The sequence below is a fragment of the Vigna unguiculata genome, chromosome 1 (genome assembly GCF_037176805.1).
Source record: "Vigna unguiculata cultivar grain cowpea cultivar isolate G323 ecotype 2 chromosome 1, ASM3717680v1, whole genome shotgun sequence".
NCBI lineage: Eukaryota > Viridiplantae > Streptophyta > Magnoliopsida > Fabales > Fabaceae > Vigna > Vigna unguiculata.
Genome location: NC_140792.1, coordinates 45,893,976 through 45,918,507, shown reverse-complemented (window position 1 = coordinate 45,918,507; position 24,532 = coordinate 45,893,976). Strand labels below are relative to the sequence as shown.

General features: G+C 32.7%; 3 protein-coding genes and 1 pseudogene across 5 annotated transcripts; 2 read left to right on the top strand and 2 right to left on the bottom strand.

Moving 5' to 3' along the window:
• Positions 1-79: 79 nt before the first annotated feature.
• LOC114191138 (uncharacterized) lies at positions 80-3,677 on the bottom strand (annotated as a pseudogene). Its single transcript, XR_014995365.1, has 9 exons — positions 2,402-3,677; positions 2,077-2,280; positions 1,772-1,882; positions 1,523-1,602; positions 1,357-1,423; positions 1,223-1,281; positions 975-1,137; positions 390-464; positions 80-213 (listed from the first exon to the last, which is right to left on the bottom strand). The product of XR_014995365.1 is annotated as an uncharacterized LOC114191138 (transcript).
• A 2,676-nt stretch (positions 3,678-6,353) lies between these two features.
• Positions 6,354-7,964, top strand: LOC114179521 (putative oxidoreductase At4g09670). The gene is made up of 2 exons (XM_028065892.2): positions 6,354-6,930; positions 7,108-7,964. Exons 1-2 carry the CDS (start codon positions 6,454-6,456, stop codon positions 7,726-7,728), a joined length of 1,098 nt encoding a protein of 365 aa, XP_027921693.1. The 5' UTR covers positions 6,354-6,453; the 3' UTR covers positions 7,729-7,964.
• Positions 7,965-8,945: 981 nt separating this feature from the next.
• Positions 8,946-11,809, top strand: LOC114173263 (uncharacterized). The gene is made up of 3 exons (XM_028057578.2): positions 8,946-9,329; positions 10,248-10,485; positions 11,293-11,809. The coding sequence occupies exons 1-3, from the start codon at positions 8,961-8,963 to the stop codon at positions 11,442-11,444; spliced, it is 759 nt and encodes a 252-aa protein (XP_027913379.2). The 5' UTR covers positions 8,946-8,960; the 3' UTR covers positions 11,445-11,809.
• Positions 11,810-16,858: 5,049 nt separating this feature from the next.
• Positions 16,859-22,853, bottom strand: KAN (Homeodomain-like superfamily protein). Of its 2 annotated transcripts, none has more exons than XM_085674851.1 (6): positions 21,295-22,853; positions 20,948-21,024; positions 20,387-20,432; positions 19,819-19,972; positions 17,528-17,627; positions 16,859-17,334 (listed from the first exon to the last, which is right to left on the bottom strand). In XM_085674851.1, the coding sequence occupies exons 1-6, from the start codon at positions 22,283-22,285 to the stop codon at positions 17,212-17,214; spliced, it is 1,491 nt and encodes a 496-aa protein (XP_085530977.1). In that variant the 5' UTR covers positions 22,286-22,853; the 3' UTR covers positions 16,859-17,211. The 2 variants fall into 2 exon arrangements, with proteins under 2 accessions (XP_085530977.1, XP_027902914.2); XM_028047113.2 differs by having other exon boundaries at positions 16,859-17,331; positions 21,295-22,851.
• Positions 22,854-24,532: the final 1,679 nt, after the last annotated feature.

The window sequence follows — 24,532 nt, the reverse complement described above, 5'->3', positions numbered from 1 at the left end:
ATAAAAAGAATGTTATAATCAATATATTTTGATTATAATTCAATAAATATATAAATATATCAAAATAACAAAACTATGACTCAATTCATTAATTCACCTAATGGTAGAATCAGATTACAAATTTTTTACTCAACCGATTCACTTTTTCATAACCAGAGGCAACTCGTCACTATATTTTTCGAACTCTTCCTTCCAAATAGAAAAATCGATTACCTGTAACGAAAGACAAAAGGAGAAAGAATGAATATTAAAATGACAGTAATAGTCTTGACCAGGTTTTGATTACAAGCTCCTAAAGATTTTTTTATCTAAGAATTAAAGCATTTCGTTAATCAAACATGCTTGTATTTGAATCTAACAATTCAAAAGATTCTTTTGTGCTTCCTCACCTTGCAAACATAAAATAAAGCTGTTCATGCCTAAACAAATTTGCGTGGCAAGAAACTTAACCAGGCAGGAACCATCTGCAAGTATATAAGAGGTCAAAAGAATAGTAAAACTTAGATCTTAAGAAACATATAGTGCCAGACCAGTGGTGAAAATCTGTTTGGTAGGCTTTTAATAGAGGCCAATTCCTATTTTCTCTCACCGTCTTTCTCGCTCACTCTTCCTTATTTCATAATGCCCAGACCATGTAAGAAATTAATAAATTATAAAACTGTCTTCGATTTCCATGATCTTGTGTGTTAAAAGGTACAAGCAATGAATAACATTATGTACATTTTTTTTTTATATAAATGGGAAATGCAGTCTCATGCCACGTAGAAAAATTAAGATCTATGCTGACAAATAAGTGAGAGTGGACGAATTGTACTGTCAACTCTCAAAACTGGAATTAATTAAGGATGATAAAATATCAAGTTTTGATTGTAGAAATAATTAGTAAATACATTTGCAAAGTTTAGTTTTATGTAGAGATCATACTGAACTTTTTTCCTGACAAAAATGTGAACAGAAGGCAAAGAAATACCGACCTCTAATGATGAGGACCAAAGAATGAGTTTTGACATCAATGCATTCACGATGTAATTCACAAATTCTTCCCAGAGCAGAAACTGCACGTCCTGCGCTTTTTCATTCAGCGGTTGATTTGAATGAATCATCAAAAGAATGAGTTTTGACAATATTCCTAAAATGGACCAAACAGATATTAGCTGTGAAATTATTAATAATATTGCAAAATTGTAAATTGCAAATTATGGAACAAAGAAAATACTATGATAAAGGCTTCAACTGAGGTGTTCCAAGCTCTACACAAATTTTAATTCCCCGTGTTGCCTCCTGAAAAGTGAAGGGGGATAAATAATTGAATGTAGAAAATAGCATGAGAAATGAAACCAAGGCAGGAGAAAAAACCTCTCTGATAGTAGAACTTTCGTCAGTGCATGCTTCCAGTAACATCGGAAGATAAATTGCGCAGTACCTACCAAGTAAAACAAACAGTGGGTAGTATCATATCTTTTTGAGATTCATAAAATGTTTGGAGTATACAGGAAGGAAAAAGGAAAATTAAAAGGACTACTTGTGAGCAACTTCTTCACATCGTTGTACAACTACATTTAAAGTTGACAAAGCAATACTTTTTAGCTTAGAGCTTTTGTCCTGCGCAAGCGAAAAGCCCAAAAACAAAAAAATTAGAGGACTATAGTGAAGGGGTCATGGCGATTAAAATATTAAGAGCCTTGAAAGCTCAGAATGAAAATCTTATAAGGTAGGTCTGGCAAGATCCAACCAAATTGGATTCAGCATAATGCAAGATAATATTACTTACCTGAAGCAATGACAAAAATTTTCCCATTACAGTATCCGCATTCTCATTCAGCGTTAAGCTTTCTGGCAAAGTGTTCTTCAGAAAAGATTGCATTGCTAATCCAGCTTGCTCCTACGAAAACAACATGACATTGTTAGCTTATCAAGTCATGTTTGAAATGATAAACAGTGGATAGATATGAATTTTAAAAGGTTTTCCAAGTATTTATGTTTCAGGTATAATTAAGGAGCAACAACCAATGGATTATGTAAGCTGCAACAACAGCTTCAGCATGATATATACAAAGTCAAACACAGGTACCATACCTTTACATCAAGGTCTTGTTCGTTGTCCAGTGCATTGCAAAACACATGCACAAACCTATGATGGTAAAGGAGTTGCACCACCTGAACAAAGTTTGAAGAGGTCAACATGAATTTGAAAGTTGCCATCCGAACCTGAGCATGGGAGTCTTCCATCAACTCCAAAACTTTCCTCACTACTTCACCAATAAAACTTCCCATTAATACCTGCACAGCACACGAAAATCATTACTAACGATTTCAATAACATTTAATATTTACACCAAGAAGTAATTTAATATTCCAAAATTTTTGTTACAAAATGTTAAAAATGTAATGATCAGGTCACCATTTCATCGGAGAAGTCTTCTGCGATCACACTCAGCATTGTGATTCCCGCACGGCGCACCCTCCATTCCTCGTTATCCAATTGAAGAAGGAAAACTTCACACGCAAGAGGCACTACTTTACTCGCTCCGAGTGCGGCACAAAGCTTCTTCAAACCCTTCATTCCAGCCTTCTCGATTTCCAATTCACGCTTGCCATCACAGCCATCCTCGGCAACATATCGCAGCATCTTCGTCGGAACAAAGAACAGCCTCCGCACGGTCTCGTGAGGAAGGTTGACGAACACATGCTCGTACTCTTTCACCTCCGTCATGACCACCACTAACTGAAAGGCTAAACAGTGCGTCTCCTCGCTAAAACTTTCGCTCTCCGCGATCTGAAGCACGTCGAGAACCATGTCATTCATGTACGTCTTCAAAAGCAACGGCTCTTGAGAAACCAGATTTATTAACTCCGCAAACGCGCTTGGGAAATAGGAACCTTCGGAGCAATGCAGGAGCGTGAATACGCCAACCATGATTGCGCGGAGGAGGTCGTGGAACACCGGCGGTTCGGAGAACAACCGGACGAGGCTGACGACGGCGCCGAACGACGCGACCTGGACGTCGCGGTTAGAGGAGGCGAGAGACTTAAAAAACGACGCGCGCAGCGCGGAGACGGTGTCGCTTTTCTCCTCGAGAGCGCTGGAGATGAGAAATCGAGAGTCGTTGGAGAGGTTTTTGAAGACGAGCGACGCGAACTCGCGGCAGTTGTCGTTATCGGAGGCGATAAACGACGTGAGGAGATCAAGAGCCTCGGGCCAGTTTTGGTGCGTTTTGTAAGTAACGGAAAGGATTTCAGCGAGGAGGAGTGAGGCGAGGCGGAGGACGTGGAGAGAAGATTCTTTGGCGAGATAAGCGAGGAAGTGGGCCTTGAGGTGGCCCTGGGCGATGGGCTTGAGTTTGGGCCAGAATTCGGCTGCTTTAAGGAAGTGCATGGCCCGTGCGGCGTTGGCGCGTGTTTCGGGTAGTGCGTCGGTGCGAAAGAGGAATAAGAGTTTGATGAGGAGAAGATCTGGGTGGTGGTGTTTGCAGCATTGAAGGAAAATGAGTGCATGGGAGCGGAGATTGTGTTGGTCTTGGTGTTGTGAAGCGTAGATATGGGAGAAGAGGGTTTCAATGGGTGTGTTGTCTTTGGAGCTCAGAATTTGGAACGCTTTGGTTTGCATTTCGATTGGGAACTCTGAGGCCTCCATTCAAATGTTTCTGCTTTAACTAAGTGTGAGGGGAAAAAGGACAAAAGAGTTTGGCGGCTGAACATGAAAGAGAGATCGCAGTCACAAATGGAATTCCTCATCTGCATTGGAATTGCTTAAGAAGAGAGTGTGATTTTCAAGATTGCGATTCTGTTGCACCTTCTTCAGAAAGTTAAGCCTGTGGAACTAAAAGATAACGTGGTTTTAGGGGAGTTGGTTGACCGTTGACGAATGAAGTTTTGTTGTGATTATTGGGTATAAGCAAAGATACATTTATCTCGGTACTGTATTTGGAATGTCTTTTAGGTACGTGTTAATATGCATGCAGAGAGTGTTTCTGTTTTTGCTTACCAATATTAAGTTTGTTGGGATTTCGCTACAATTTCTTGTTCAAGTTCTATAAACTGACCAGGATCTTTCTGATAAAAAAAATAATAATAGACAAAATTATGTCAATATCTATTCTATGAGATTGTTTGTTGTTAACGGTTACGTAATTTTTTTTTTATGTACACATTTCACTATTTTATTTTTAAATTTTATAAACTACTTTATTAATTATTTCACAACTATTTTTTATAATTATAATTATTTTTTGAAAAAAGTATTTTTATAAATTTAATAACATTTTTTTTTATTTTAATAATAATTAAAAAAAATATTTTATTTATTATCATAAAGTAAAAGTAAACATATATTTTAACTAATCCTAAGTAAAAGATATTATCTAATAATGTTTTATCCGATTAACTACCCAACATATATGTTTTCTAATTGAATCTTTACTCATAGGATATCTCTAGTATTAGTTTCTAGTAAGTTGCTTGAAAACATTCATTTATCTAGTTTCTTCAAATTAAGATAGATTGATATTATGTTTAATAAATTAATCACAACAACAACAAAATTATCATATGTTTCTCGTCATTACTAAATACAAATCGTTTCTTTTAACAAGGCTTTGTTCTTAGAGCATTGTGCACCTAAATTAAATATTCATCTCTTATTTTTTATATCAAATTTTCATTTTCATGGATCATTGTCCATCACAAGCGAATGTTTATTTTTCAGTATATGTCTTAGATAAAAAAAGAAACAAAAAAAAGAAACATTGATATGATTTTCCTTTATGCTATTTTCATAGTAATGAAAATAATGTTAAATTATTAAAAAAGTGAAAAAAGGTGTTAGCATAGTTTCTTAATAGTTAGAGTAAAAATGTTTATCATATAATAAATTAAATAACTTGGAATTTAAATTTATTTTATTTTAGAATAATGATACTATAATTTCCATTTTTTTACTCATTTTTTATTTTTAATATGACTTAATGTGGATTATTCTCTCAAAGGAAAAGATAGTGATAGATTAATCAATTATTCACACTAAATCACGTCAAAAAAGTAAAAATTGGGAGTCAAAGTATACTTTTCTTTTATTTTATTTAAAATGTTTAAATGTTCTAAAATTTCAACTTAAAAGATGGATTATAATTAATTAAAATCAAGTTTATCTGTTTTCTAGTTATTTATGCTTTGTTTGTTTGTACTAATTTAGTATTGGAGAAGAAGAAAGAGAATGGATTTGTGGTGCAAGTGGTTGATTTTGTTATATTAATTTGAAAATAAATTAGTTAATTATTATGAGGAGTTTATTACTTTTTGAGCAAGTTGACAGACAATGAAAGGAGAAAATGTATAACTTGTATTTCGTTTACCGTAATCACTATCCTCACATTTATGAAGTTTCAAAACTCCGGTGTACAATTAAATCTCTTTTTGAAATTACATAACTAATCTCTTTTTCAAACTACAGAGACGTAGAGATGCAGGTCGCGTGGTGGAGACGAGGCACGGAGGGTAAAGCTAGGGCTAGTAAAATACGGGCCGTGTTGGTATGTTCCTCTTTAAAAAATGAGTTCAAAAAGTCTGGTCTATGGACGGTCTATTTTTGTTTTAATTTCTTGTGATAAGTTTTTAATGTTATACAAATTAGAAGAATCAAACAACTTCACAAAATTAAGTTAAGATTTTGAATCATTAATTGATAATTTAATATTTTTATTATATTTATATTTATATTTTGACATATATGATAAAATATTAAAATTTTAGTACATTCAGAAATAATATTTATATTTTTCACTTAAACAAAAATTTAAAATGTCCATACAAAATTTTAAAGAAAAATTAAGAAATTTAAATTTTTTACTGAATTTTTTGTTGTTATTTTCTTAATACTAAAAATACACTATATTAATACTTTAAATATTTTTTTAATATATTTTAAATTTTTAAAATTAGTGATCATCAAAGTATAAAATAAAAGATAACGTGTAATTAAATATAAGATAAGAGATAACATGTAATTAAAGATTTATTGATATTTAATTACTTTTAACTTTTAATATAATAATAGTTTAAATTATTAATTTATCATATATCTTTTAGTATATTTTATATTGATACAAAATTTCTTACACGTTATTTTTTTTCAAATATTTTTCTGTAATATAAATAACTCTGTCCTTTTTTTTTTTCTTTTTCGTTTCTTTTCTCCTCGGTTTCATTAATTTTCATACTATTGGAATTTATTATTGTTGAAATGAAAAATTTTATTGTTTAAAATTTTAAAACAATTTGTAAATGAGTTGAAGCCCCACCACACGATCTACCAAACAGTATCGGTGGCATCTCCCTCACTAATATCCTATCCATGAGTACACAATATCATCAAGAGCTAAACTAAGTACTCAAATCCTTGCGCCAAAATCTCCATAGCGAACTTACACCTCCGATTGAAACACCCGTGCATATATCATGGTTGATACCACCAAAACGGTGCGTTTCGGCATCTTAGGCTGCGCCAAAATCGCTCGGAAAGTGGCTCGAGCCATTGATCTCGCCCCCAATGCCACTCTCTGCGCCGTCGCGAGCCGTTCCAAAGAGAAGGCCGAGAGGTTCGCCGCCGAAAACGGGTTTCCTGCAAGCGTGAGGATTTACGGGAGCTACGATCAGGTATTGGAGGATCCTGGCGTGGACGCCGTGTACGTGCCTCTCCCCACGAGTCTTCACGTGCAGTGGGCGGTTATGGCTGCCGGTAGAAAGAAACACGTGCTGGTGGAGAAGCCCGCGGCTCTTGACGTGGCGGAGCTTGACCGGATCCTGGCAGCGGTCGAATCTAACGGCGTGCAGTTCATGGATGGGAGCATGTGGTTGCATCACCCTAGAACTGCCCACATTCAACACTTGTGCTTTGTTCCAAGCTCAGCTAATTGCATTGGACCAATTCATTTTGTGAGTAATCGAATTCATATGATTTATAATTTTGTTAGTTCAACATATTAACAATTTCACCATACATTTTTACAATGACAAAAAAATTGTCACATAATGAGAGCTTTCTGAAGTCATGGAGATTAATCTGTATTGATAAAAAATCTGACACGTTTGTAATCTGCAATTTTTTTGAAGATCCACAGTACATCAACAATGCCAGCAACACCTGAATTTCTAGCGAGTGATATTAGGGTAAAGCCGGAGTTGGATGGTCTTGGTGTACTTGGTGACTTGGCCTGGTACTGCATTGGTGCTTCCTTGTGGGCAAAGGGCTACCAATTACCGATCACTGTCACTGCTCTTCCTGATGTCAAAAGAAACAGTGCCGGAGTCATCTTGTCCATCACAGTTTCTTTGCTGTGGGAGAAACCAAACCAAACACTAGCAACCATTCACTGCTCCTTTCTTTCTCACTCCTCCATGGACCTGGTCATATGTGGTTCCGATGGCTCTGTGCATCTCAGGGACTTTATAATCCCGTACCAAGAGACCAGTGCGTCGTTTGACCTCACATTTGGAGCCAAGTTTGTTGACCTTCACATTGGGTGGAATGTGAAACCAGAGGAGGTTCCTGTGGTCAATGAGCTCCCACAAGAAGCTCTAATGGTTCAAGAGTTTTCTAGGCTTGTTGCAGGTATTAGAGATTGTGGGTCTCAACCCTCTACCAAATGGCCTGAAATCAGTAGAAAGACTCAACTGGTAGTTGATGCAGTAAATAAGTCACTAGAGCTTGGCTGCAAACCTGTTTCCTTGTAGCAGGATGGTTGCAAACATGTGGCAAATAATCCAACACCTTAAAACACCCTCATTTCCATCAAAATTGGAATAGATCACCATGGCTTAGTAAAGAAGGAAGCTTTTGGAACTGCTATTCCTAATCAGTTTCGAGGCGTGATTGTAACAAGAGATACAAATCATTTTGACCTCTCTCAGAATCGTTAATGTTCATGTAAGTAGTATGAATGATATTTGCCATCCGAACCATTTATCAACTTCCGTTTATATTATAGTTTTTCAATTCAGTCACTAGTGAAATTAGGGGATGCTGTTGCGGAGACGTGTGGAGCTTTAGGACAGAAATATCACCCTTATGGATAGCAGTTTACTGTTGGGAAAAACAGAGATTTTCAAAATTGTTTGTTTAAGTTTTGAATTTAAAATAGTTTACAAATTTGATTAGTATATTGGACAAGAACTTCAAAAAACTTATAAACTAACTACAATTTCAATTCTAAAGAAAAGGTGGGACTGCAGTATATATATATATATATATATATATATATATATATATATATATATATATATATATATATATATATATAACAAATTTCAAAGATATACATTAAATAAAAGTTAATGGATCAGTTTATTAACTTCTCTTTTGACAGGATAGGTTAGGAATACACAATTTTGTTTTTGACGGATCAATAATAAAAAAAAAAAACAGAAAACAAATGGAATAAACAAACTCATTTTATCATTCTTAATATATTAATTGTACACGTGCAATACAAAATAAATATAATAGTATTTATATTCACGTCCATAATATTTCTAAAGATTTATCATTCCTTGTTTGTACCTCTTATTTTTATACATAAAAAGAAAATTTAGATGAATTGCGCAAAAATACTCATAACATAAAAAGAAAAATAAAAAAATCTAAATGAATTAAAATTCATTTAAACGCACATAAAAGTAAAATATTATAATAGTTAAATCTTAATTATAATTAACTTATATATAAATTCATATATATTAAAGTTGGTTCAATCATGTCACAAAATAACACAAATTCTTCTTTTCTCTTTCTTTTAACATTTAATAGTTTTCAATATCTTCGTTCTTAAGAGACTCAGACTTAGTTAGAGGTGTATCACACCGTCCACGTGGAAGATAAAGCTCAAAATATGCCGCCGACGTGAATCTCACTCTATGACGTGTCCGTCTTCACACTAAATATGCAGTCACACGTGGGACCAACCTTGATGCAACTCTTCTTCCCATTAACAAAAAGTAGATTCGAATCACATACTCTTTCTCCTCTGCAACTGAAAATGGCAGAAAATTCCAAAGGCAATGATAATGGTAACGGCTTCTACGTTAAAGAAGAAGAAGAACTTAAGGTGAAGCAGAAGAAGAGAACAGGGAACGATTCTTTGCCGGAAGTCCTTAACCGCATCGCCTCCGCCATTCTCTTCCCGGGACCCGGTGACGATGGATCTGTAATTCGTCGCATCAAGGTCTCCGTCGCCGACAACGCTCCGCTCCTTCCGGAAGCTTCCAGAAACTCCGCCCGCGATGTTCTCCTCTGGTCTCGCGGCGGCACTCCCCTCCGCGCGCTCTTCGTCATCACCGTAAGAATAAATGATTCAATCGAGTAGTATTTCTTCGATTTGTTGATTGAATGGCGTTTCTTCACTGTTTAAGAATATATTCATTCTTCTAGCTTTTATAGGATCTGATTTTAGCTTCTGCATGCGTTTCTATTGGTTAAATGTTTCAATCAAGTAGATTGACCTCGGTGTAATTAACTGATTTTCAGCTTGAAGAGTTTTTGTTTTTAAAACATTCAGAATTTAATTAGTATGTGTATAGAGGTCTGCTTACACTATTACACTAATATCTAATCAGGAATTGCTAGGTTTTTCTGTGCGTTTGGATAAGGGTTTTCAACATTGATTTTAGTTCAAATTGATTTTGAAGTGGGAGTTATTTATATTGAGATTTTTATTTTAAAAGTAAATTAGTGGAAAAATCAAGTGTAAGAATCTTGATCCAATACAAATTATACCTAAAGTTATTTCAACTCAATTTTGCACTATCGATTTCGCAAAATATCTGATAAACTTGCAAACTTTGTAAAAAATCCCGTTAAGAAACCCAATAAAGATGCTTCATTATGTATTAAGAAGTAGTAGTTTCGAGAAGGTATTGCATTGTGTTGTAGATGTAGAAGTAAGCCGATGAAAAAAGAGGCTTAAAGAGGCGTTCCGATAGAGTTATTAACATGCATATGATCATCATTAGATTTCAAAGCATGCAGGGTTTGTTTCTTTTCGTCATATTGATCGTGGGAATAATCAAAAGGAGACGCATGATTATCACTTATCAGATTTGATGTCGTTTAATTGCATTTTACATACGTTTTTAAAAAATTAAGTTGAAGTAAAATAAAAACTTCATAATATTTATTTCAAGGAAAGATTTATGATAAGATACATTTCTCTTTTCTTTAGAATGTTTACGATTTTTGTTTTTCCTTATTACTGCAGGTTGGAGCAGTTGGTTTTGTTGCTTTAACAGGACTGCTTGTATTTATGCTTTTCCTTCTCGCTGCGACCATAAATGCCATAGTCATATCGCTGCTGATATCTTTGGCAGCTGCAGGAGGATTCTTGGCTCTTTTCTTTGCTTTTGTTACGGCTATCTACATCGGAGCGTTATCAATTGCCATATTTGCAATTTCAGTTACTACATTTTGGGCATGTGTGGCTATTCTGATAATCACAGGTAAACAAGGTGCTTGGTCACCATTCTTTTCTCTTTCATTTTCAATGCTTCGTGTTTTAGGTTTGATTTTGTGTCAAGTTACGCTACTGTAAAAACTTTAATCAATTCTTTGAAATTCAATTGAGTACAGTTATAGACATATATCTCTTCAATAAGTGTGCCTCTGAATAAAATTTAAGATATAAACTGCATCCTTTTGTTACAATTAGGCAGACATTTTGTCAGATTAACTGTTCTATTGGTTATTTTCCTTCCCACTATAGAAAAGCTCCTCTGTATACTGGCAACATTGTACTAGTTTCCTTTCCTAGTCACTGAATCCCATTGGTCAAATGAATGTTTAAAATTCTGAATATAATTGCAATTATTGCACTGGTATTGCCATTTTGCTTATCTTAGTGAAAATACTACCTACTGAATTGCTAATGAGCACGGATGATTTAATGGGTTATATATATATATATATATATATATATATATATATATATATAAAATGTCTACCATCAGAGTTTTCCTTCACTCAGGAGCTTACCAATTAAACACTTGCGTAGACCAATATTTCCTGATGTGCTGGACTACTGCAACAGAATTTCAATAAAATTATAGAATATTCATGCGAAGATCAAAGCTACGCGGAAGGTTGTATGGCATCACTAACTTAACTGGATCTGATTTTATCCTCTTCAATCTAAAATTAAGATTATGTTGATGTTTCTTTGATGGATTTTCACAACGTTACTTTTTATTTATCATCCTTATTTTTTCTGTGGGTTAACTCTACTGAACATGGAAATCAATTTGAATCAGGCTGGACCGGATTCATCTATTCGGTGTGGGTGGTAACTAGAAAGAGCTTTGGATTTGCTAAACACTCGTTGGACGTGACTGGCTCTGCAATTTCATCTTATACTACTGCACGGCATGCCCGCTACCTAATACACACAAATTCAAATCAGTAGGGGATGATAACAAATGGAAACTCGTGTACAAATCTTAAGCTACATGTCCGTTTTGGAATGACACTAGCTTCTGTTGGCTGGTATGAAGCCTTGTTCTTAGATCCTACCTAGTTTGGTTTCAATCCCTATCCTTTGTTCCATATCAATGAATTGTGAGAGATGTTTGGATAAATAAGCCAGGTTATTGTGTGTTGCAACTTATAACCGATATGAAATTACATTTCCGTGTAAATGATGTAACTGTGGAACAAGGTATGTTTGCTGCATTTGTGGGACAACGATGTACGTGCAAATACTTGTATATATTTACATTCTGTTTTAAAGCTAGAATGCAGAATTTCGGATTGGCATTCCTCTTTTTTCCATATTTTCACCTGTGATAGAAGACGGATTTTATTCTACCACGAAACTGGGATTTGGACAAGCACAAAAAAAGGGGCAAACTTCAAAGGTGAGAAATACTCCGAATATTATAAAACAAGGCATCTCTTTAAGGCTTATGTTAGTGTCCCTTTGGTAATTTACTGAAATCAATTTCTCACCTCGTTATACAGTTTGTACTTAAAATACGTTTTGAGAATCTGAGATTAGTTTGGGGATACACTTTAATCAAATTAAAGCTTTAAAAATAAGTTCTATTAAAATTAATTTGACTAATATTTAAAAAAGACTATCGACACAGGGTGAAAATCGTGAAAATATTTGGGTGAGAAATAGTAAAAAGGCCTATATAGGTTTGAGTGAATCGGATAGCCTGACCCAAACTTGTTAGTTTGGGTTGAGGTTTTTAGTGGTTTGGGTCAAATTCAGCAGTTGAGTAAATCAAATTTTGGTTGCTTTGCATAGAGAGTTTATAATTTAAAACCTGTAAACTCGATGTAATGCTGCATAATTATCTGTTGTGAAAAAAATTGCGGAATACCTCGTCATTACACTAACGCTTGTTTATGTTTCAGCTAAAACATAGAGTTTGCATTTGTACTAAAATGTATTTCATGGTTAAACAATTGCTCTGAAAGTATTGTTTAAATTCCAGGAGTTCTTCGGCTTTATGCCTCTATAAAACAACTATGAAGATCATTATACGTGTATCATTTGTCTAAAACTTGTAATTTAGCATCTCTTAGTTTATGTCCTGTTTTTTCTGTGTTGCTCGTAGTTTTTCTTTTTTGCTTACAGGTAATGAAATAGATTCAATTTGCTTTTACTTTTAATGGTAAAATCATTGTTAATCATATTTTATATTAAGATTTAAGTTTAATGCACCATTATAATCTTAAGCTTAAATAATATGTGTATATATATAAAGAAAAACAAACTATTTATAACTAGATATTTTTATTATTAATAATAAATACTTTGTTATAGTAACTGTGAATAAATTAAAGAAACAAGGCACTTAAAAATGAAAAGTAAAGTTAGGAAATGAATGATTAAAATCAAGGCACGTCATCTCTATTGATGAGATGTATGATGATTTAAAATTGAAAAATATTTTTTATTAAGAATATTTAAAGTTAAAAATGTTAAAATTCAATTTATTAAATATGATTTACTATATCAAAACATTAATTATAGAGAAAATTAAAATAAAATGTAATGGATATAATGTGGAATGAATAAAAAATATGAATTAAATTAAATACTCAATATGGAAGTCACATTTTCATTCCGATTTTCTTATTCAAGGGAATAAGAAATCCGGACGTAAAAGCTTTATGTAGTTGTTAATTACATACTGAATTAAGATACATATATTCATGGATAAAGTTAGAGCTGTATTATAATTACTTCCAATTGTAATGTGAAACTAAGGGTTGAAAATGAAGTTAAGCAGCGTAAATAATGTGATAGTCTGAGAACGAGGTTCACCAGTAACGAAATCACAATGGATTTTTCTAAATCTCATTGGTTTCCGATCTTCATCTTAATTAGCATTTGCTTGATCATTAAGAAATTGGGATCCTTAGTCGGAGAATATAGTGAACTAAAGGAATTGAATTTCAACTAAGATAGTAAATTTGATCTTAAACTTCATTTTCTAAAACTTGAGATAAATCTCGATTGCCTGAATAAGAATGGTGAAGACGTATACCCAAACGTTTTCTGTATTGTGAAATGCTCTATTTTACTAATTGTGATCACCCCCTCCTAATTTTCTATGTTAGTTTACGTACTGCATTAGTTTAGTTATAGAAATCGTAATGAAAGTTCCCACGGCCATAAAGTGGAGTTCGGATAAAAATGAATTTGTAACATTGGTTCTACAACTTTCTTTAGTCACTTTATATTATGTGTGATTCGATGCTGCAGTTGTTCAGATCAATACATTGATTTAACAATCGTCATTAGTAAATAAAAAAAAAACGATGTTAAAAATAAATCCAAGTTATTTATTATTTTAAGAATCATAAGAATATGTTGAATAGAGATAAAACTAATTTTTAATATATAATTAGATACACAGATGGAATTAAACTTAAAATTAACATAATATAAAAATTTAGTTTAACAAAGTTTGTTGTAAAATTGAGTTAGATTTAAAATAGATAATTTTAAAAAGATAAATGTTAGACTTTTAAGCTATGTTAATTTTTTGTTTGTTTTACGATTATTTTTTAATTTAAATTTTTGTGTAAATATTTCCATGTAAGACATAGTCGAAACTAGGCTAATTTTATCGAATTAGAATTTGATTTATAGTATTTTTTTTTTTTGCTGTAAATATTTTCTATCTTTTCTTTCTCGATCTATTTGGAATTATATCACATGGTTTCACAAATTCAATTAGTTAAGGATGCTGTTCTTTTAGTAGGCCTAACTCTTGAATGTTGTTTGTTTGGATTGGTATATAATAGGGCTTTGTGAGATATTTACAGTTTTTCTTTTAAGTTAAAGTTGCAACTGTCGGTCGACATAAGATTTTGTTTATGAGTAACTGTGATTATAAATTCGTGTGAATAATTGAAAGATAAAATTTAGAAGATTTCAATTCAGGTGTTCAATAGTCTTTGTATACCAAGTGTATTATAGTGATTCTTGAAAGAAGTTCTGGAAACTAGTTGTCCAATTTGTTGTGTTTTTGAGTTTTTTTATGTACAACTTAGCTCTTACGTTCAATTCAAACAGTAATAATTATTGTAAGCACAAAATATTATTACTCAAGCATCATACCCACCATCTTAGTATTAATTATATTGAGTCAATTAATATAACCCCATAATGAAAAATGTATTGGCTAACTCCTACATAAAAATACTGTATTGTGACAAAAAAAGAAGAAAAAGCTAAAATGATAATAAGCTCCAAAATTTTATAAACTAAGTCAATATTTGTTAGTTGTAACTTTGCAAATTATTCTCTTTTTGATGACAATTTAATTCCTGTCATTGAACCGTAAAAACTTGGTTAGAATTAAGCTAATTTGTTTGTAAAGTAGAAAAAAAGAGGTTATGTAGTATAATAGTAAGTTTAGGTTGGTTGATTTGTTCATCTGAAGTACTTTTGAAGTTCATATAAACTAAATAAAATTTTGCAAAGAAACCTGGAGAGGATAGAGAATAAAAAACAAACTAACATTTTCGAGAATTCATTAATTAAGCAGATTTAATTTGATAAGTGAAAATTGGATAAAAGGCAATGAATTTGTTTGAAGGAAATTTGACATTTGACCACACCTACACAATCAATAGGTGCCACTTTAAGGGTAAATAAATTATTTTTTTGGGAGATCGGTGAAAATAATTCGTTAAGTGAAAGTCTTAAAATTCAACATATTTTCTTTTAGAATTGAAAGATATAAATATGTTAGGCTAATAAAAATAATATCTTAAAAAATCTCATATCGTTTAGGATATGTTAGAGAATGGGTGTTAGTAATTATATAATGGATTCTAAGTCCATAGTATTTCATGTCCTAGTCGAACATATTTTAAGTATGTATTTGATTATTCTTTATAGTTTTGTATTAAAGTATTGTGAGGTTTGGGTTACATTCTTGTATCGGAGAATGAGGATGTAATTGGGTTTAAGGACATGTGAGAGTAATACCTATAAAGTTCCACATCATTTAAGATAAGTTAGGAAGTGAGGTGGGTATTGGTAACTATATACAAATATTCAAAGTCTATGGTGTTTTGACTTTTTTTATACTTTTCTATCAAAGTGATGTGACATGCTAAATTCTTGCTTTGGAGAGTAAAAATATATTTAGAGTCAATGATATATAAGAATAATGATATATGAGAATAGTCTATTGTACAAATCTTCATGTGTTATTCTCATTATTTTTAATGTAAATTAAAATTCAGTATATACATATTTTATATATATATATATATATATTATCTTGAATAGATAAAAATTGTAATTAAGATAGTATTCAAGTGGATAAACAATCTTTTATTTACTTTTTTACTTATTTGCCAAGTAATATACCGTGTAAAAGAATAGAAAGGAACGTGACTCAATATTTTAACTTTTTGAAAAAAAAACAATTTAAAAATATCAATTTATTTGTTCGAAATTATTATTTTAGCTTTTCAATAATCAAAAGTTAAAAGGCAACGGAAATCTCAGCATAATTAAACTTTTTTATTGTAACTTATAATTAAAAGTTATTTAAAATATCGTAAACTCAATTAAATGATTCTTTCTTATTATTAGAAACCAACATGAAAAAACTTTTATATTTTCTGCAAATTAATCAATAAGTTATATACTACAATAATTTCTTTTTTAATCTTAATAAACAAAACTATTATAACCTCTCAAATTCTCATCTATGGCTTTCAATTAGATGGCCGAGTGAATGCATTAAATCACTAATTGCAGCGAATTTGAATAGTCTTGCTTTCCGTCGGCATTCTCATCACTGTGTAAATTTCTTTCAAGAAAGTGGTAGATCTACTAATTCTAGGTTTTAATAACCTCCCAATTCTTTCATTCTCTTCCATTATCGTTGCTTTCTTGTTTTCTTTTATCTACACACCACAAATTGGCATGTAATTTTCCCTTCCACTGCATAATTCTTTTTTTTTTCACACTTTATGATGTTTATACATTTCTTCATCTTCACCAAACTCTATAACCTGACAATGAGCTCTAACTACTATACGTTAATGGTGTCTTCATATGCTTATTCATGGGTTTTATTTCTCGAGACGGAATAATTTCTTAGCTTAAAATTATTACAGCAATCACTATACATTTATTTTCATTACTTCGTTTTACCATTTAGATATTAACTTAATATGATTCATGACTGGTCTCTTTGGCTTGAACGTAAACCTGTAATTTGTAGGAATAACTCTTACAAAGTTTCAATCTTGCTCATGATTTTTCTTCTTGTGTGAAATGCCATAACTTTTACTGAATATTTTAGTAGGGTTTGACAGGTATGCTGAGAAAAAGTATGAAATAGAGAAAGAGAAAAAGAACAGGAGAATACGATGAGTTTTGTATTTCTTCCCCTTCCTCTCTATGTTTCTTCACTGTTGTTCTGCATTTGCAGCTACATAAGTTTTGGTGTGTCTCCTCCTCACCAATAAATAAAATATAAATACAAGAAAAGGTTAAACCAAAATTGTTCATGAACCCAGGAAACTTCTATATAGGGCTTTTTCTTCTTCTGCTTGAATATATATTATATAGTACCACCTCTCTACATTTGAGGAAAGATGATGATGTTATCAGTGTTAACAAGGGTCGTAATTAAACTAAAGATTCAAACTAGCTAGCTACAATAAGAGAATTAAACCAATGAAAATTAGGCTTGTCCTTTGCCATTCCAATCTGGTCTCCCTAATGTGAACTCCAAGCTTGGGTTCTTGCATTCTAAATTTCCTGATCCTGACAAGTTGTTCTTCAGTTGGCTTGAATCACAATCCTGCTAAACCAAACAATCATTCGTACAACAACAATAATTATTATTACAAAGTATTAACTGATATTCACTAATTTAGTGACATCACGTTATGTTATCAGTTAAAGCTGAAAACTAAAGTTTCCCAATAATGTCGAGTTCAATAATAATGAGTACGAAATGGTAACAACAAATCAAAGTACATAGTCTATGTTAGTACCTGAATTTGATGTCCTCCGGATATTTGTTGTGACTGGAAGATTGGTGGTCGGAAACCATTTATGTCGTTAGAACTGTTTTGTGGCCATGATTCTCTATTGCTGATAAGATTCATTCATATATCAGAAGGACACAGAGAAGAAAGATGAAATTCCATTAGTGCCATTGCTCCTTCAGATTATATACCATGTATATCATCGCAAACTATTTAAACTACATATATACTATGTACATATCATATATATTCAATATACAATACTTTAAAATTTAAAAACTGTTAAAGAAGAATCAGATATGTATCAACTATCTGTTGGTATTCTCCTGAGTGTCTATTTTTGGTTTTTTTTTTATCTTAATCATGACACCCTAAACCACTTTAATGAATTACATGAATCTATTCTAAAAAATGTCAAAATCATAACTGATCATAGCATAAAGCCTAGCAGTCAACACAACTGCACAAGAGCTTCAAAAAGATACATGTTGTCTAATCACTCTCACGAAACATCTTTTATATATTTGATTCAAATATATAAAAGATTGATGTTGTTACTTTATCTCAGAGGTAGCTAAGATCAAGACCTGGACTTTATCGCAGAGAAATAAAACCACTATCCATAAATAAGCATATGAAGAGTCTTATATTTTAACCCACAGAAAAAAGAAAGCTAATAAACACAGTGAAAATTTTATATATGTGGGTGTTGAACTACTTGTCGTGGTATAAAATATTTATTTTTATTGCATTATAAAGGGAAGAAACTGAAACAAAAACAAGCCTACATATTACAGTAGTGATAAACAATGATAAAAAAATCATATCTAGAAGTACCATCAATGTTGACACATTATATAAAAAAAAAGTAAGAAAAAGGACTCACTACGATATTTTGATGTGGTCAGGCAAGCACATGGTAACTGCCAGTTATACGTACAATAGAACTCCATTATTATAACATAACGATTTATGAGACTTTTCTTTTTCCACCAAACGTGACGTTTATTTTGATGAACTTTTTTGATCCAAAGTTTAAGTTCACTAATTCAATCGTACGACTACCAGAAGGTGGTGTTTGTCTAAAGTTTAGTAAATCCAGAAACTGAATAAGAGAATATCATGGCTATGATGAAGGTATTGGTTAGACGCGTAAATAACATAGATAGTTGAAGAGAATGTAAAGGATTAATGTCAAGTGGTAAAACTGAGAATGATTTTTATGAGATAGTTTTTGCAGTCAAGTATTTGATATGACTTTTAAAAATAATTAATTGTAAAAAACAATAAAGTTAACATGTATAGTAGTTTGTAATCAAATGAAAGAATAAAACTGTTTTATCTTGTGATAGCCTAATCCTTCTTCTCTTTTTGTATGAAAGTACAAACTCTCAAAAAAATAAAAAAGGTTACTGGCTATCTTTACTTGCAAGAGAGGCAATTCAACCACTAGGATTATAAATCTACCTTTTGTTCTTTTTGGGGGAATATAAACTTATGTACATGTATTTTTATGTGTAGGCATGTTAATCACTTAGTTATTGGAATATAATTCGTGCAGTAAGTGATTAATTACATGTCAATCTATCCAGCATTTTCTGTCATAACACCTTCAAGATAAAAGCAAAGGAAAACCATTTCAAGGGAAAACTTAGTCAATTACTTACATTTCCCCACTCTATAAAATATATATTATTTGTTAAGTAGAAAAAAGCTCGAAGGATTTAACCATTTGAGTTGTATGCAATGTGGTGTAAGTTGAGAATGTTAGCAACAACAAATTTTACAGCATTGAATAATTAAGATCAAATATGCATCGAGAGGAGTTAGAAGTTAGTAGGTAGTAATAGGAGACACACACTTCTAAAGGGAGAAAAGAGAGGGGGCAAAAAGAAAAGTGATTGAGAAACTGAGGGTTGCTTTCCTTTTATGCTGATTAACGTTGGATTATGTCTTGTTGCTTTCTTTTGACATTGGCTACAAATCTAAGGCGAAAAAATTAACTAAGGTACAAAGATATATAAAGGAAAGAAAAGAAAGAGGAAAATCAAACACAAGTAAAGCAAAAGCTGCCACAAGAACCCTTTTTATTCTTCATAAAAAAGAGTGAGGTTGGACGTGGGTTTGCGTTGATTTCTAAGAGATACCATGCAAAAGCAAAAGCTAACAAATCAAGCAACGCAGTGTCCCAAAACAAATTAAAAACGTACGTCCATGCAAGCACAAAAAACATATATATGAAGCAATTTTTATAGTCCGTAAAACGAGAAAGAGGAACTGATAATAGTAATTTTTACCTTGAAGAGTTACTCCATAGAGTATTGGCCGAAGAGTAATCCATATCTTGTTGCACCGGTCGATCCGAAAGGCTTCTTTGGTCTGAAAATTGACGCATACCACCGCTGCTTCCCATTGGAGACATGTCATCTTCTCCTGATCCATCTGAAAGGCCTGCAACATAAATAATGACACAAATTTCACATCCAAGATCTTTCTATGTATAAATATTAATTAATATATGTGTGTGTGCATGCATGCACGCATCTTCATAATTTTTATATAATTTGTTTTGGAGTATTGTGGAAGTCTTCTGGGATATCTTAAATATATCTTGGTGAAACCCCTTTTTCTAGGGACAGTTGAAAGCCTCAGAAACAGTATAAGGCTAAGAGAGTACGGTAGAAAACAAGGGGAATGAATATATAATACTTGCGGTGAAAAAACCGAAATAGTTGTAGAAAATGTCCGAAAAGAACGAGGTAAGTGGCATTTTCATTTATTTAGTTTTACATAAAAAACGAAAAACTAGTTGTGTAAGGGAAAAAAAACGAAAAAAGTGGGTGAAAGTTGAGCAATATGAATTACCTGAAGAAGCTGCAGGCTTGTCAGTGGTCTTCACAGTTCTATACATCTGGAAAGAATTAACACAAAAACAAGACATTTTATTTACAAAAGCATTTTATTAAGTGAACTAAAACAAGTACGCTCACACACGCGTATATACATGTATAATTTTTGGTGACATAAATAAATTAAAGAAAATAAAATAAAAATAGCTGGTGATTCGCATTTAGATCCCCTTCCATTGTCTCTATCTCTCTCTCTTTCCCTCTTCCATGTTATAGCTCATCTGGATTGTCTGAGTTTTCTCATTAATCACGAGGTTGATGTTTGATAAGGTGGTAATGAGAGGTGTATTATTGGTAAATGATGACTTTTGTCTGTTGTTTTTTCTCTCTCTATAAGCAGAAGCTGTGTGTGTCTGGTTGTTTCAGACGATAAAGCCTCCAACTAAGCTCACTCCACAGTCTTTAAATTCATCCACTCCCACATTCACTGCTTTGTTCATCGGCGAATGTGCCTCTTGGAGAGACCAAAAACCCGCCCCACAAACAAAATATAGAGAGAGAGAGAAACCAAACATACCTGCAAATGGCTTTTGACATGAGCTAATGTGAGATCCTTCACATCCATGAGCTCTAGAACTGACTTTGGTGTAGCTCCTAAAATTCATCATCTAAATACATTAGCCAAAAGCCTAAAAGAGGAAAAGAAGAACAAGAACAACAAGAGAAATAAAAAAGAAACCTACCTAACTGTCTAATATTGCACATTCTTTGATTACAAGAAAAGAAGATATAAAATGACAAGCGAAGCGAAAGTCAAAAGTTTTAAAAATGAAAATATATATATTTTAAAAAGAAGGGACGGAAATTTGAAAGAAGAAACAGTGGAAAAAAGTTGGGGAAAAAAGATAAGTAATTTATCTTTACTTTCATGGCCACCAAGAAGCTCCACAGCATGGACGAATCGAGCGTGTAGTGTGCTTGTCCACCGCATTCTCGGTGCTCTCATGCTTCTCTTCGTCGGTAACTTGGGCAAAAACCTTGATCTCATCAACCCCGAAGAGGCCTCGTGAGAGCCTCCAAGTCCAACCCCGTAGTGTGATGATGAGTGATGGTGGTGCAATGGATGATGAGATTTGAAGGCCTCCCCAGAAATTCCATTAAACCTCGTGGCCGTGGCAGCCCTATAAGCCGCGGCCGCCGCCACGGTGGTCCCACCTGAGCTCAAATAGGACATGGGATCCGGTGTACCTGGCGCGGGGGCAAAGTAGGGTGCAGGAGAAGAAGTAAAAGAAGGAGAAGAACACAGAGGAGAACAAGAAGAGGACAAAGAGGGATATGTAGGCATGTGATGATATAAACACATTTTGGCGTGATGATCCTTGTCTCCTGAATGTTCCATGGGCAAGAAAGGGAATGAACGGTTGTGATACACCGGAATCCCCTTGATTGGCCTCAATCCTTCTGATGACACATCAAGCAAAGAAACCCCATAATTTATGTGACTCAAGTGATTGGAGGAACTTGTGGTGCTTGTCGCCGTTGCTGCTTTTGAAGCATTCCCGGTGTTAGAATGGTGGTGAAGATGATGAAAATGAGGCTGTTGGGTCTGATAATAAGGGTTGATGCCGGTGTTGGTGTTGTTGTTGTTGGTGTTGGTGTTGTGTGGTGGTGGTTCTTCAATACCCCCTCTTCCTCCACCACTGAAATTCCTTCCCAAAGAAAGCTCAGTGTGAGCTTGAGAAGGGAAATTTGTGCTGGTTGAATTGCGAGCCTCATAATTGGTGGCACCACCACCAGATGTGCCGTTGTTGCAAATCAAAGAAGAAGAAGATGAAGTGCTGGGTGGACTTATGTGAAGGGAAAGATCAGGTGTAGAAGTTGAAGTAGGTTCAATGAAAATCCCCTCCAAGGGCATCTTCTTGAGAAGGGGTATATAGCTTGATGGTTAAAGACTATATAAGAGAGATATAGAGATAAGTATAGAGATATAGAGAGAGAGAGAGAGAACTTCTTTTCCTTTATTAAAATCAGATTTTGAGACAAAACAATTAAAGTGCAATATTCAGAGGCAAGAAACTGTGCAACAATCGTTATGTTTTGTTGGTGAGAGAGTTGGTTGAAGACATAGAATGAAATGAATAATTTTCCTTTCCCGTTTTTAGGCTTTCCCCGGGAAAGAATCTGGAAAGCTAACTCTTGCTATCTGGGAAGAAACCTTTGTGCTTTTGAAAGAACCAACAAAAAAGAAAGAATAATAACAATAAGAGAAGGAAGAAGATTGTACAGAGAGAGAGAGAGAAAGCTAAGGGAAAAAGGAAGAATGAATGATAGCAATCTTTAGTAAACAAAAACAGACATAGTGAAGAGAAAGCGGAAGAGTGTGATGAGAGGAGGGCATGTAGAGAGAGAAAGAGAAAGAGAAAGAGAAAGAGAGAGACAGATAGATAGGAAGAGATAGGAGGCAGTGATGTTCAGCTAACAGTGGAGAGATGAGAAGAGAATTTAATTTATTTCTCTCTATTTTTCTTTTTCCTCTTTAAATAATTAAAGAAAGAAAATATGGAAAAGAATTCCAGAAAGGCATGGAATAGAAAAACAGGAGGATTTGCGTTTTGTTTTCCTCGAGAGTATATCTCGGAAAATGACACTAGTGAGACGTATGATACACAAACATTATTTTTATTATTATTTTTTTCAAACTGTTTGAGGGGTTTTTAATATCTCTACAAATCAGACATTAGAGGATAAGAAGACTACATATGCGGAATTTCCCTAATTTAATACACATTATAAGCGCAAGCATCCAAGATTAAAATTAGATAGACGTGATCAAGATATGTATGTATGTTTGGTTTAGATGAAAGGAACCCCAAATTTCATAAACACGTGATCTTCACTTTAATATTATCAATTTCATGTGTGTAAACATATTAATTATACACACTTCTCCAATCTCCATTTACTGTTTCTTGGTAACACTGTTTAACAATTATATTGGTCCCATGTTAATTAAGAAAGGGTTGAATAAATAAATACATAAATGTAACTTATAATATTTTAGCTTTTAGTAGACTTATTGATCTAGTTAATTAGGTGATATAAGAATATAATTGGTTAGTGCAAATTGATTTGAATATTTTAAAATTAAAATTTTTAAGACCTAGACTTAGCATGGGAAAAGTAATTTCGGCCACCAATTCTTTTATTTTCTTTGTGAATATATTTTTGAAAATACATAGGAGATAGATGGGTTTATAAATGTTATAATTCCTTGATCTTCACTATTATGTCGTCGTATTGATTAATGCTTAGTGTTTTAGCACATTTAATCATAAAGGTTAAATCTAATTTGATTTGTACAAGTAATGAATACTATTGTCTATAGCCAACATAAAATACATATTTCTCAAATGTGTACAAATTTATTTATATAAACTTAAATTCTAAACTCATATAGATATTGTTCGATAACAAAACAAAAATGTTCCATAAAAAACATGTACTTTCTTCTGAATTAAACCTTACAATATAAACATGATTTTTTAATTAATTTTTAAAAAAAAATCTGCTAAAAACTTGAATATATTTATTATAGTCTACATTTAAAAACTGCTATTTTCTTTTTAAAATATGTTATATATAATTATAAAACTAAGAAGATTTATAGGTGTACTTTCTATTACTTATAAGAATTTAACACGACATCTAACAATTTACATCAAGAGTTGAATCCATATTGTAATATATTATGACTTAATCACCTCTTATTGGTAAAATCTAGAGTAAAGGTATATGATATTTATCTACTAGAAATACCATATTTATGACTTTTATTTTTCCTTTCTCGATTTTCTTGGAACATTTATGATGTAATAAATTAACAGAAAATTCCTTGTTTAACACATAAGATTTAAGGGCATTTATTATTATTTTTACTCCAATGTTAGAATTCAACTTGAGTGATGAAATTTATTTTTAGTTATTGCATTATATTATGTAAATTTATCTCTCTCTCCTGGGTAGATGATAAACATTACTGTCCAGGAATAATAAAAAAAATAAAAATAAATAATAATAATATTTTTTTTGTAAAATATGAAAACTTATGTCATAATGAGTATCTTGTACCTTGTAACCATTAAATTGCAATTCACCGTATGTA